At 39.4% G+C, this 15,252-nt stretch overlaps 1 protein-coding gene across 1 annotated transcript in view; it reads right to left on the reverse strand.

The window, feature by feature from the left end:
- The window catches only part of UTRN (utrophin), a gene marked incomplete at its 3' end in the record, with an annotated part of 391,562 nt that overhangs the window by 217,299 nt on the left and 159,011 nt on the right, over positions 1 to 15,252 (reverse strand). The window contains exons 45-50 of the mRNA XM_081998557.1: positions 11,133 to 11,282; positions 9,873 to 9,957; positions 8,111 to 8,316; positions 6,815 to 6,932; positions 2,982 to 3,187; positions 1,375 to 1,529 (exon numbers count right to left, since the gene is read on the reverse strand). Coding sequence (XP_081854683.1) covers positions 1,375 to 1,529; positions 2,982 to 3,187; positions 6,815 to 6,932; positions 8,111 to 8,316; positions 9,873 to 9,957; positions 11,133 to 11,282 — 920 coding nt within the window. The remainder of the gene's footprint in view (positions 1 to 1,374; positions 1,530 to 2,981; positions 3,188 to 6,814; positions 6,933 to 8,110; positions 8,317 to 9,872; positions 9,958 to 11,132; positions 11,283 to 15,252) is intronic.

The following is a 15,252-nucleotide window of genomic DNA, read 5'->3' on the forward strand; positions in this document are numbered from 1 at the left end:
CATTTCAGGAGATGACCTCATCACTATGACCTAGTTCAGAAAAAGTAAAAGTAAAAAGCCAAGGAAGTTTTGTCATATGCCAAAGCCTTTCCCACAGTCTATTGGAAGTTTTCTGAAGGACCATAAAAAGTTGTCTGCACCACACAGAATAATTATGAAGTGTTTTACTCACTTGAAAAATCCTACCTTATGTCTCAAAACATTTAGAGATTAACAAATTTTTATTCTCTCTCAAATGATCACATGGAATGAGCCATACAAAGTTTCGCCTGTGTTGTACCTCTTTTCTCAATGGACACAACCATGAAACCAGCTACCACAACAAAAGCACAATATGACTGAGGTACCATTTTCCTCCAAAGAAGGGTAAGACTACATTCCACTCTGCTTCCTTCACCACCTACTTCTTGCCACTGCAAAGTTCGCCTCCTCTCATTCCCCAGGATTATAACAGCAATTTCAGAGGCTTTATTACGTAGGATTTTTATTCCCTTAACTGACATCTCATTACAAAAGCAGCTGCCCCTTTTACATGCACATATGTGCACAAATACATACACACTTCGGTTGTCATCTGCCCCACTCCCATATAAACAGGATCAATTTTCTCTTCTGTCCCTCTAACTGCAAAGCATAGTGTCCTTTAATCTACAGGCACTGAGTCAGACACTACTCTCAATGTTAATTGTCTCTCAAATACTAAAAAGTGTCTCTGCAGAGATTAGATTACCTTGCACGAAAACATATTATGCATAGGGAAATACCATGTTTTCCTTAAGACATATTTGTAAGTATGTCCTAATAGAGGATGAATAAGAAAGAAGTAAGTTTCAAGTAAGTCTCGGTTCCTATAGCTCAAGTATTTTCTAGATGGCAGTGCTAGAAGCATTGCGCTCAAGAATCCGAAGCACAGCCCCATTCAGGGAAAATTTCCATTAGATGAGAGGCCATAATGAATTCATGTGTTGGAAGACCAAGCTGAATACTTAGAGCCTTATGAAGAGAAAGCACAGCAATAAACTACAAATACATACAGCAATACCAGCATCAAGGAACAGGAGAGGAACTGTTCAAGGACATTTAGAGAATAGTCACAGGCAAACATGAGACCAAACATGAGAGAAGTACTTTTTTTTTCCCCCCCTTAAAAAAAACACCACATAAATTGCAAGTCATACAGAAGCCTTCCATGGTGAACTGTGGGAATTTCCATCATCAAAACTCAAAACAGCTTCACTGTAATTGACTAATTATCCACAGTAGCCCTAAATGCTGCAGAAAAGCAGACAGAGAAGAGACTGCAATACTCATGTATACATAGGATACAAGTTTAAGACACAAAAAGCTATATATAGAGTGAAACCTTGTAATTACCTTTGGTTCAGATTAAGCCAACAAGTGTTCATTTGGTCAGTGGTTTCCTTGACCCTCCTTGTGTCATCATCACGATACTCTCGAAGAAGTTTATTAGAAAGATCATTGAATGCAGCTACTGTGATGTCACCTCTATGCAAATCCTGTACTAACAGCTAAAAAGCAATTTGGAATGAGACACAGAAAAATAAAAATCATACTGTATTTCATATTATGCATTTAATCATATTACAAAACTCTCCTTTTTGCAAAACACAAAAATTGTGCATATTTTTCACCTGGAAGAAAAATCTTTAGAAGAATATCTACAGATATAAGTGTCCTGACAATCAACCAATCAAAACAGAAACAGGTGAGGAAAAATTGTATTCGTCAGAATTGCCAAAGTCTAGAAAATTCTTCTTCTGTGTTTTACCGGCAAAAGAAATAAAAACACTTCCATATTTTTAGTAGCATGAATGAGTTTAAATTATGATAATAGTGATATAAGCGGCAGCTAAAAGTGGCATAAATGAAGTGCACAGCATGAGAATTTGATTTCATTGTTTGGTGGGGTTTTTTTGTTTTTAAATGAAGAAAATACATTAGATGTGTTTGCTTATCGTGGCAGGATATTCATAAGGTGCCTTGACTTTACAGAATCCTGAATTCAAGATTATTTCTAACTGAAAAAAAAGTATTTGCATATATATATGTCCAGATGTATCTTATGATCTCCATACTATATGTCTGGGCACAGGCCTACTTTCACTTAAGAAAGCAAAGCAGACCTATAGTCCATTTCCAATCCCCTGCTCACATGGAGAAAGACGATGAAAAGCATGCAATTTTACTGTTTACTGAAATAGGTATGGATCAGTGAGGAATTCTCACTATCATACTCCCTGCTTCTTTCCATACCCAGTTGCACCCCTACATTGTCCTTTCATGAATATATGTGTGTATATACACACATACCCCTTTACAGCTCTGTTATCAGTGCAGTATTGAGAAGAGCCCCTCCTCACTGATTTGTCTATTTAGTTCTCATCCTGTGCCACCTACAGCCTGCCCTTTTTCTGACAGCCACCAGGACAAAGGACATCAGACTTATTGATTTATCACAGCAGGTTTGCTGTGATATGAAAAGCAGTGAAGATTGCATGGGATTGGGGGACAAAAAAAAAAATAGTAGTGTTGAATATGCCTGGCACCCATCAGAAGTGAAATTCAGGATAATTTTAAATAACTTGGTCCATTCCTGATTTACTAAACTACTGTTAATAGGTTTCTGTGAAGTAATACATGCTACATTCTGTGTCTGTATGATTAAACTTTTATTGGTCTGAGGTTCAAGCTTATTGCATAATATCATTTATTTGATGCTACAACATACTCATTTCAAAAAGACACACATGCACATGCCACCCCTTTCCCTCCCAGAAAGTGATTCTCAGGAAGTCTGATATATGAAAAAATAGAGACAATTTAGAATATATCACACCCAAAAAGAGACAGAATTGCCAAATCAGTCCTACAACTAAATTGCATATTTGCACATCAGTTGAATCCATTAGCAGAGAATGAGGAGGCTGGGAGGGGAAAAAAAAATGTGTAGGTGGTCTTACTTTGTTTTCTGAAATCTGTTTGGCAAGCATCTCTTTTGGGGCCTGCAGGAGCATACGCAGACGGATCTCACACTGCTCCATGAGATGCTCCATTTCTTGCCTCTGCTCATCCCACTGCATGCTGTCTGTCAGCATGTACTTCAGCTGCTGCTGCCGCACCTCCACACCATGCTGGGTATTGTCCCACTGGTTCTTCACCTTTTCCACTATGGAAGACAATACAGAATATGAAAAGTTCAAGGTAAATAAACAAGTAGCCACAACTACCACTTAATTCTTAGGAAAAGAGGCAATAATAGAATTCATTCTCAAATACAGTGGTTTCCATATTCAGTATTTTAGTTCCCCATGTAGTTTACACATTCACACAAGCAAACGAAAATTCAGGTGTTTGGGCCACCTCTCGTTTAAGTGAATCAGCATACAGCTAACAACTATTATTTCTGGAATATTTCAAAGGCATTATTTTACTTTTTAAGTACACACATGTGGGAAGCAAATCTGCCACAGCTGCGTGACAGAGATACGCCAGCAGCAGGACTCCACGGGGTCAAATTTTAGGGTGATGGCTATACCAGCAAGTCATCCTTGTGCATCTGCGACTTAAGCCAGTACAAATAAACAAATAAATACTGTTTAGATCTGGATAGCTTATATAAGGTGAACTAAGCTTCCCAGAACACTGTGTGTTGAATGCTGTCTAGCAGCACCTATACTACAATTTTGGCTGAGGTAGAAACACCTAGTAGGTAACAACCTACTTTGGCACTTTCATTCCACCACTGGTTTCTACAGGTGTATGTAGATTACACAGCAGAACAGACAAGTTATTGATTACACCCTATTTCCTTCAAGTATCCCATTCCTCTCTCAATAAACAGAGTTACATTAAATGATCAATAAAGAGGCTTTAACCTTTAATAAGGGTGAAAAAGACCACATGACAAGAGCCTAGGACAGAAAGTAGTGTGTCAGGGAAGCAGTAAGTCTGCCTTCAGAGAGAAATGAGTAGCATCATACTTTCTGCTTAACGCTTACAGACCATTAAAAAAAGCATATTACTTGAAGGTCTACAGAGGTTGAAACAGGTTTCCCTATTACCTATCATGACAGTTATTAGTAACATGTTATATCACTAGAACTAAAGAGTAAAAAAGCAAATGTAAAAAAGCAAACAAACCAAAAATAACTAAGCTCAATTTCTTGAGTATACCTGTACCCTGAGCAGCAACAGGTGGGCAGTATATAAACAGTAAGTATGTAATTTTATTAGAAAACTAACACACTTGATACTCAGATCACTTCAATCTTCCATAAAGTAAAAACGCCAAAGGTAGCGCTTAAGCTAAAAACACTTAAGTGAATTACCCTTTGTATTTTTCTTTTTAACCTTTCACAAGTATACAATGGCATTATGCTTGATCTGCTTGGGAAGATCTCTTTAATACATTGAACAATATTCTGTTTAGTTTCACAAAGCTCTCAAAGGCTGTGGCAGCAAAGCCCATTTGTCAAAATAACTGTATTACCAGTGGACAAACCCAATAATCTGTGCAATGTAGATTCATCCATTTCAACCCACAGGCAACTTTTGGATTAATTTTCAGGCATGACATAGGTCATGCTGAATAAGAACTTAGAAGAAAGCCTCAGTACCCCAATAGCAAATAATAGTATGGGTTTTTATTAAAGATGTTACTATATTGGATAAAGATTATGTTCAAAGGAAACCATCAGCTGCCGGGAGAGATCAGTGGTTTCACCAAAACAGCAAAGCAAAAACAGCAGGAGTGAAGCCCTGTGTGCTGGCTAATGAACTGCAGGGAAAAACCTCTTAAGTGTTTAGGCTCTCCCCACAAAACTAGAAGGAAAAAAAAAAAATTTCTGAGAAACAGCTGCCTACAATAGCAACTTGGTTGAAATAGATAGATATTTGATGTATACATAGAATCATAGAATCTTTGGGTCGGAAGGGACCTCTCAAGGCCATCTAGTCCAACCCCCCTGCAATAAGCAGGGACAGCTTCAACTAGACCAGGTTGCTCAGAGCCCCGTTCAACCTGACCTGGAATGTTTCCAGGGATGGGGCACCTACCACCTCTCTGAGCAACCTGTGCCAGTGTTTTACCTGTTTCGGTGTTCCTAATATTTTAGAAGGAATATTTCTTGATATATTTTTCCCTGTTAATGGCCAGGTTAACCTTACTCTCTGCACTGTTGAAATATTTCCCCTCTCAGTCTCCACCACAACAGGACAGAAAAACAGCAAAATTCTTGGTAGCCTTAGCGTTCAGTGGGTTCAATAGTTATGTTCCTAGAAAAAGTTGTCAGAGGCACCAGTCTGGTATCAAAGGCGGAAAGATCGGGAAGAACTCCTAATGAGACTGTGTTTTTAATTGCCAATGTCCATTCAGTAATTGGGAGGGAAGTTCCAGACAAGGAAGACTTTCTCTATTTCTGTGCTCCTAGCTCTTTGAGTAATTAGTCTTCATCTAACAACATACAGCAGGCTCACAGGAGTTTGTAGGACATCGGTATATTCCCCTCAGTGTTTAAACAACAAGGTGAATAAAGCAGTCCTGAGCTTCACTTTTCTTCAAAGAGCAAACTTTTCTTTACAAATATCAGTAGCAACAAAACCTTCAGTTTTTTTGTCTTTCATGACAGGTAGCAAAATCTTCACACACATCTAGGTTATCTACTGAAAACTTCATCCATGGCAGCATACACAGCTTCTCTGTTACCACCTTGGATGAGCATGACTATAGGGTTACTGAAATTGTCAACATGCAATTCCCTTTATTCCTTGTTCACCTTTTTTGAAGAATCAAGAACATTTTCTCCCTTTGTTGACTGACTGCCACATACTACATAGTTACTATCCTCCCCCAAGTTTCCACCTGACCCCTAGTTCTGAGTGGCTGCAAAACTCGGGCCCTGCAAGTTGTTTCAGCTTCTTTGGATCTTACTCCCCTACCAATCCATAGCTCCTGTGAATCTTAGTGGATGCCATCTCATCAGACCCTTTAACATTTCTGTGGGCTTTTCTAACTGATCCTGTTATCTTCAGAAAGTCTTAAGGACACCAACGAAATTCAGGTAGATGTAGAAAAGGAAAACTACATTGGAGCGAAGAACACAGGGAAATATATCTGTCCGTTTTTACTTCTAAACTGTGGTATTTCCTGCTGCATTAATTTTCTAATCTTAGCAAACAACAAAGCTTAAGAGTTCAAAGAACACATTGTCCTTTAGTTTGTAATTGTGTCAGTTGTACATTTTCTTTCCTTAAGGGCCAGTAAAATAAATTTTCAAAGCGGGTGGGGACCTTTAAACTGGTAACTCAATTTTGAAGTACATATCAGTGACTTAAAAGCTCTACTCACTCTGTCAACAATTTCAAAAGTACGTACACAAACTTAGTGTCCTAAGTTGATACATTCATGCTTTTCCCTAACTGTCCAGTGCATCATAGCTCAACAAAAATAAAGATACACGATTAGTTCTTTTTATCAATAAATAAAAAATCCTCATCCCTGGGTCTGTGGCTGTCAAGTAACTCAAATTCTTCATAAAATATTTTGAAATCCCAGGAAAAATATTTATCTTTGTACTTGAAAAAAAAAAGTCTTGTCAAAAAAACAAGTGGCAATTCTTGTTCCAGAAATTTTCATTAGACTGTTTGAGTGAAAGCCACTTAACTGCTAAGTTTTCAGTTGTTCAAGAAGGCAACTTCAGCTAGGCTCAAAATCAAGACTGCAAGAGAAAGATATGAAGAATTTTTTACTGCCATGGAAGCATCGTATTTGCAAATGCAGAATGGAGAAACTTACATTTTTCTGTGATGACTGTCCTAATGTCTGAACTGGAAGTTTTATTTTTCAAATTCTGAGCCAATGTAAAAACAGAATCAAGCTGAGGGTGCCGCTGGTCCAGATCTGCCTTTGTTATCTGTTGAGAATTAGAATATGATTTTAAGTCCAAAAAGCAGAATTTAGTTAACATCAACTCTATTTTGTAGATAAAACAAAACATATATGTGTCACCACAAGTAGATGGATGGCGTAACCCTTGAATTGTCACAGTACTACAGCACTGCTTTAAAAAGCAAAATATTTTGAATTACAGTTACTGAAAATCCAGAGGTGAAGGTTAACCTGTACAAACCACACAGTTACCACAGTCATTGCGCAGTATTTTCCACTATCTATTTTTCACTCTCCCATAACTTATATTCCTCTTACCAAGCTCTGATCATTGTGGGGCGGGGGTGGCAGTGCACGGCATGCACGGGATGGAGAAGGAAAAGACCAGGGAGGAAAAATCAGACTATATATTGTATTAAAAATTTAGTTATTTCACTACGGCAATGTACCAGAAGATGATATTACAAGTGTTATACAGTTAAAAGAAAGTGTTTCTAAAGTTACTGTACATCATGTTATTCTTTCAAATTCCAGATTATGTTAGACACCCACAGAAACAGTTTAGCACTTCTTTAGTCTGCAGCTTTTAATCTACAGTTACTCATGTGAATTGATACCAAGTCAAATAAAATGAACATTAATGGTAGCATACATCTCACAAGTACTGCCCTTAGTCATGGTTCAGCATAGCATGAGCTATCAACAGAAACAAACATTTATAACATATGCATTTGTAATGACTTTTAATTATTTTTGCATATCTCTGGATACCAGTTTAGTCTAACTACAACACAACAAAACTCATTAGAAACCACTAGAAAGTGGATCATAAAGGTCACCCTCCAAGCAAATACGAAGCTGCTCCAAAGTTTTCAGCATAAGCTATCTATACATTCCCAAAAAGTCGTCATTTTCAGGAGATATTCTCTATATGCTTTGTTTAAAACAAAAAAAAAAATATAGCAGCACCTAGATCACATATAGCTCACACAGGGACACTGGAATTAGCAGGAAATAGTAGAGAGGAGGGGAGTGTAATAAAGACAGCATTTAAAATGTAATTTTCAAGTTATGCATTTACTGCAGTTTCTTTTTTCCCTTTTTTTTTTTTTTTAAACACACATGTAATTTCTTTACTGTATGTACAAGCTATTAAAGTATGAGCCAGTTCACCAATCTACCAGCCTTGACAAAAATACATACTTTCATTCGTGCAATAGTCCGATTGATTTCTTCAGTATTTCCCACGGTGACGATGTTTGACTTGAGCATCTGGTCAATCAATACCAACCAGTCAGCCAACTCAGTTGTAGTTTTATCCAGATCAGCAGGTGCAGAAAGTTCCAAAGCCTGCTGAGTCTGAACAGGAATTTCCAATGAAGAAGATACTAGCACCACCTTTTGGACATCTGAAACAGATTTTGGAGTTTTTGTTAAAGAAAAGAAGCCACGGCCACATGTGCAGTTGTGGGAATTACAGAGTTTTTCTGTCATTGTTATAAATATGCAACAACATCTACTGAGAAAGCACAGCAAAATTTGCATTTGACTAAGAAACTAAGTAATCAGAAATTCCTTTTGCCTTTTTCTTTTTAAGGGCTGTTATTTCATTGCATGCCAAAGACCCACCCAAATGATTCAACCTAAATACAAAACAAAGCAAAGGCAAAATGACACTAAATCTAATGGAGTGAAGATAAACTCTCTTTGACACAAAAGGGAATTGACCCTTATAAAGCATTACAATTAATCCTTCTGTTTAAGATAAACATCTAAAATTGTCTTCCTCACTTTTGTATTATGTGGCAGAAAGGTTTTCCCCACTCTTGGCTCGGCATTCACATAAGCACAAGTCAGTCAAGCTACTGCAATAGTTGCTTCATGGGCTTGGCAATATATAACTGTCCTAAGAAGGGACAGATGCCCACTAGTTCAGCCTCATCCCTTCTATCTTTTTAACCTGACACTACAAAGAAGTGAGGAATGAGCTGAACAGTAAGATTCACCCCAGAAGCTCTGTTTGGTTGTGTAGTTCCAAGAAAACACTAAGTTAAATCAAGCTGGACCATGAATATTACACACTTGCCTCAAGCAATGAAATGCAGGAGCTTTACTTAACAAACACCTTGTATGAAAGGAAAACAAACTGAATCAAGGTTTTGAAAGGTTTAAACAAAAGCTGATTTTCTTCCTTTAAATTTTGTTTACTGATGTGATATTGAAAAAAGAAAGATTTAATTTACAGAAGTTCAAGCTCCAAACTCTTTCTGGCAAGGGCCACCTTTTTTACCTAGTTTTCTAAAAAGGAGACTTGGGCATCTTGTTTACACTCTATCTGCTGATCTGCCTCCAACAACTTGAAAAGATGGGCAGTGTCACAGTCTGATACAAGAATATATCATATTTAGACAGCTTCCCCTACAAGATTCAGGAAGATAAGTGTCTAGCAGATGAGAAAGACCTATCTGTGTGTCTGCTGAGCTGAAATATGCAGAATGGCCTTTATTTATAGGACTGCAGAGAATTTGCATGCAGGAGATACTTTACAAATAATTAGCTGTAGGGAAATCTTCTAATGGATCTTAATTAAAAAAAGGCGTGACCACAAGGCACAAATTCACAAGAAACCAGGCTGTCACAAACTTAGCTATTTTGTTTTTTATTCAGTACTTAGTATACTGGCTCCTGATGAGGAGACCTAAGCTTTACTAAAACATTCCTCCATTTCAAAACTCTCAGGAGAACCCCAATGGACTCTCCCAATCCTGAACAGCAGAGTGACTTTCTCCCTAACCAAACGTTCCACCTCTCTCCCATAGTAATGTGAAGGTAACACCAAGTACAGGGATTTCTTATTTCCACTTGTCTAAATTCATACGCAAGGTTTTCCTTTTTGGATTATTTTTAACCACAAACAGGATTAAACTCAATAGAATTACGCACAACAGAACCATTGATCACTCACCAGAAGGCTTTGTTTGTGTAACAAGATGAGACTGCCCAACAAATGCCTCCAGTTCTCTCACTCTGTCAGGCACTTCTCTGAACACCTACAGCCCAGCAGAGAGGAGTAAAAACAGTAAGACAACCTATATTAACAGCAAAAAAGTAATCACTTATTAGAAGACACCATGCTTGCTACAATGGCATGCCTCAGATATATTTCAATGAATTTTTTCAAGGTATCATTTAAGAACAATAAAAATGCCAAGAGGTACTCAGAGTGTTATTTCAATGCATTCCAGTGTCTTACCTAAATCTTGGAGAGAAATAAATGAACTGCTGTAGACAGGTTGCTTACATGTTTTTTACTGCCTAAGCATCAATGCTATGACTCACTATTTGAGTAACATTTTGAAGGAAAGACGACACAAAGCATGATTTGTGGTCATCAGTGACAGGAAAGTAGAGAAATAGGGAATTAATTTAAAAAAAAAATGTTAACGCTAAACTCTACTATAGTGAAGACAAAATTTGCCTACTTTGCTTTTTAAAAGTTTTTAAAAGGCATGGAAGTCACATGGAGATGTAATATACAAAGAGGAGGAGAAATCCCTGTTTTCAAGGCCACATAGGTAAAAACAGATAGTTCATGGAAAGAAAAAAATAGCAAAAGCCCCCAAAACTTCTTAGCTCCTGATCCATAATATAATCCCAAATAATTCTATTCCTTTTGCATTTGCAATTCCAGGCTTTGCTTGAAAAAAACCTGGTTTTACTCCAACCAGTAAGTTACTCTCTTCTCATATACTTACCAATGAGATTGAACACTACAATTTCTAATTTACAGCAGTTACACTCAAGAAGAATACCAGACACACTTGGTAAGAGTTTCTCACTAAGCTTTACCACAGCTTCATTTGTTTTCCTCTTAATTGCTGCAAACATCCGACTTTCCTATACAACAAAGACTTACTGCAACTCTCTCAATTTCAAATTAATATGTTAGTGTTTGTGTCAAATAATCGAAATATTTTTGATCCAGCTATTTAAAACAAAGACAATACAAAAGAAAAATCAACAAAAACCCTAAGCTAAACTAACTTATTCTGATGAAAAAATGCCCACCAGTGTTTTCACGTAGAGATGATTTAGGGCACATCTCCTGAACATTGCCTGCATGGCTTCCAAGTACATATCACAGATATATGGAAAGGAAAACAATCATTCCAAGTACATCACCATATTTTCAACTTCAGGTACCCAATGCTGAAGAAATGCACACCTTTTTCCACCTCACACTGAGGGACTGAAGGCAATCAGAAAGTTTGTCTTTTTCCTGAAGATCAACATTTTTATCCAAAAGCACTTCAGGTTCAGTTCTGTTCAACCATTCCAGTTTGTCTCTCTGTACGTCCATCTCTTCACTTAAGACCTAAAAGGGACAGAAAAGTTTTTGACTGAAGTAAAATGCATACATGTTTAAGTAAAGGGGTGAGGGGGAAGCTTTCCTTCAACTCCAGTATTTAGAAATTTCCCTGGAAATACTTAATAGAAAAGTTTCTATTTTGGTTTCTATGCTCTATCTAGAAATTATTAAAACATTTATTCAAGTATCAACACTTATTGCTAACTCACAGAATCACAGAATCATTAAGGTTGGAAAGGACCTTCGAGATCATCAAGTCCAACCGTTAACCCAACACCACCATGCCCTCTAAACCATGTCCCAAAGTGCCACATCCACACGTTTTTTGAATATTTCCAGTGATGGTGACTCCACCACCTCCCTGGGCAGCCTGTTCCAATGCTTGCCCACTCTCTCAGTAAAGAAATTTCTCCTAATATCCAATCTAAACCTCCCCTGGCGCAACTTGAGGCCATTTCCTCTCGTCTTATCACTAGTTACTTGGGAGAAGAGACCAACACCCACCTCACCACAACCCCCTTTCAGGTAGTTGTAGAGAGTGATGAGGTCTCCCCTCAGCCTCCTCTTCTCCAGACTGAACCACCCCAGCTCCCTCAGCCGCTCCTCATAAGACTTGTGCTCCAGACCCCTCACCAGCTTCGTTGCCCTTCTCTGGACACGCTCAAGCACCTCAATATCCTTCTTGCAGTGAGAGGACCAGAACCGAACACAGGATTCAAGGTGCGGCCTCACCAGTGCCGAGTACAGGGGCACGATCACTTCCCTACTCCTGCTGGCCACACTATTCCTGATACAGGCCAGGATGCTGTTGGCCTTCTTGGCCACCTGGGCACACTGCTGGCTCATGTTCAGCTGGCTGTCAACCAGCACCCCCAGGTCCCTTTCTGCCGGGCAGCTCTCCAGCCACTCCTCCCCAAGTCTGTAGCGTTACATGGGGTTGTTGTGACCCAAGTGCAGGATCCGGCCCTTGGCCTTATTAAAACTCATGCAGCTGACCTCGGTCCATCGATCCAGCCTGTCCAGGTCCCTCTGTAGAGCCTTCTTGCCCTCGAACAGATCAACACTCCCACCCAACTTGGTGTCATCTGCAAACTTACTGAGGGAGCACTCCACCCCCTCATCCAGGTCATTGATAAAGATATTGAACAAGACCAGCCCTAGAACAAAGCCCTTGGGAACACCACTTGTGACCGGCCACCAGTTGGATATAACACCATTCACCACAACTCTCTGGGCTCGGTCATCCAGCCAGTTCTTTACCCAGCGAAGAGTACACCTGTCTAAGCCACAAGCCGCCAGTTTCTCCAGGAGAATGCTGTGGGAGACACTGCCAAAAGCTTTACTAAAGTTCAGGTAGACAATGTCCACAGTCTTTCCCTCATTCACTAGGCAGGTCACCTGGTCATAGAAGGAGATCAGGTTGGTCAAGCAGGACCTGCCTTTCATGAACCCATGCTGGCTGGGCCTGATCCCTTGGTTGTGCTGTACATGCCCTGTGAGTACCCTCAAGATGAACCGCTGCATGATCTTCCCCAGCACGGAGCTCAGGCTGACAGGCCTGTAGTTCCCGCCTGTCTTGTAGATGGGTGTCACATTGGCAAGCCTCCAGTCTTCTGGGACCTCCCCTGTTAACCACAACTGCTGATAAATGATGGAGAGTGGCTTAGCGAACTCCTCCGCCAGCTCTCACAGTACTCTCGGGTGGATCCCATCAGGCCCCATAGACTTGTGGGTGTCCAGGTGGCTTAACAGGTCCTTAACTGCTTCCTCCTGGATTATGAGGAATTTATTGTGCCCTCCATCTCCGTCTTCCGGCTCAGGGGGCTGAATACCCTGCAGATACCCGGTCTGATTATTAAAGACTGAGGCAAAGAAGGCATTAAGTACCTCAGCCTTGTCCTTGGAGACAATGTTCCCTGCCATATCCAATAAGGGATGGAGATTCTCCTTGCCTCTCTTCTTCTTGTTAATATATTTGTAGAAGCATTTTTTGTTAACCTTTACGACTGTGGCCAGATTGAGCTCTAGCTGGGCTTTTGCCTTTCTAATTTTGTCTCTGCTTGACTTAACGAGATCCTTGTACTCAAGGACAAGTACTCAACTCGAAAATACCCACAAAACTGCAAATAGCCAAGGCATCTATACAGCTTCACATCATGCACACTGATTCTCATCTCACAAGATGCTTCTGTTTGATGTCCTCTGGATGTACCATGTGTATACAAAAGGCAACACATTGTCAAATCAAAATGGTTGCCTGCATTCTTTTTAACAAAAATTTAAAACTAAGAGCCCACTCCTGACATGTATTCTACAAGTACATAACAGATCACTTACAAGGTACTTTACTCTTAAGGAAACGTACTCTCAAGGTTTTTAAAAACTAAGCATAACCTTACAACTTCATTTTGATCAACCTCCCACAGCTGCCTTTCTCTTTAAACATAAAAGTGTAGGTCAGATTTGGCAAAAAAAAGCAGCAAAGCTTTTGCTTGGATTCCCATTGACTTTAAATCTAAACTGTGCTATAATTTGCCCCACAAGCACTGTGGAGCAGGAATCACAATTTTTGTCTTTAAAGCATTAGAATAAAAAAATTACGATTGCCAAGTACATGTATTTATCCACCCCACTATTTATACTATCTCTGTTACACAAGTATTATGGAGGTGTGCATAGTAAAGTGACATGAATGCAGGCCTGGGAGGGAGATCACTGAATAGAGTACCCTGCTACAATAAACACTACACCAAATAGTGCCTTTCCTAAATTTTCAAGGGTCTACCTTAAAAGAACTATTTTTTTAAACACGTTATAATCTTTTTAATTGGAGGCTGCTCCAGAAGTTCTATTTAGAAATGTTCTTCTCCTTTCCAGACTGTATTTATTCCTGACTGATCAATTAGCATCTGTTATTCCCACTTACCTAATAACAGCCTTTAATAATAGCCCATCTTCCCTGTACTTTCTTATTCTCATCATCATATCTCTTCTTATTGTTCTTTATTTGACTAGACAAAACAAGGCAAGGTCCAAGTTTCTTTGCAGATTGAGGAATTCTTCACCCTCCTGAACAGCCCAGGCTTACTCAGTACCTGTTCTATTGCAAACTCACCTCTCCTTAATACACATAACCAAGATTGCGCACACGTTCTTGCTTTCACAGAGCCAAATTGGTACTTATTAGTTCCCTACCAGTGTTTCTCTAGCAAATTGTTTTTTCCGCCCTTATTCCAGTTCTACCTTTCACTTCAGGCATCTATATGAAGGTAGATGACAAGAAAAACTAAACTTCAACAATAGTCAGACAGCCAATACTCAACTGACACAAGACAATTTGTTCGGGCAAAACATAGCTGCAACTACTTCACATCATTTATACACCTTTGTTGGAAGCTCAAGCCTTTCCACCTGATTTGGTCTAACAGAGGTTGTTTGGTTTTGGGTTTTTTTAATTTCTAATTTTTAAAAAATGAGCAAGCAGTTTGTTGGATTGACTACTCCTTCCATTCTTTTAAGATTCCAGAAACATTCTGCTTCATACATCCTACAAACCGAAGATATTTTGTTGTCAAAACCTGACACAAAATAAACACATATTACAGAATGGTAGGGGTTGGAAGGGACCTCTGAAGATCATCTGGTTCAACTCCCCTGCCAAGGCAGGATCACCTAGGGCAGGTTGCATAGGAATGCGTCCAGTCGGGTTTGAAGGTCTCCAGAGAAGGAGATTCCACAGCCTCTCTGGGCAGCCTGTTCCAGTGCTCCATCACCCTCACAGTAAGGAAGTTTTTCCTCATGTTGAGGTGGAACTTCCTGTGCTGCAGTTTATGCCCATTGGTCCTCGTCCTATCACTAGGCACTACTAAAAAGAGACTGGCTCCATCCTCCTGACAGCCACCCTTCAGATATTTATAGACATTGATAAGGTCCCCTCGCAGCCTTCTCTTCTCCAGACTAAACAGACCCAGGTCTC

The sequence above is a fragment of the Phaethon aethereus genome (assembly GCF_964289735.1).
Source record: "Phaethon aethereus genome assembly, chromosome: 3".
Lineage (NCBI taxonomy): Eukaryota > Metazoa > Chordata > Aves > Phaethontiformes > Phaethontidae > Phaethon > Phaethon aethereus.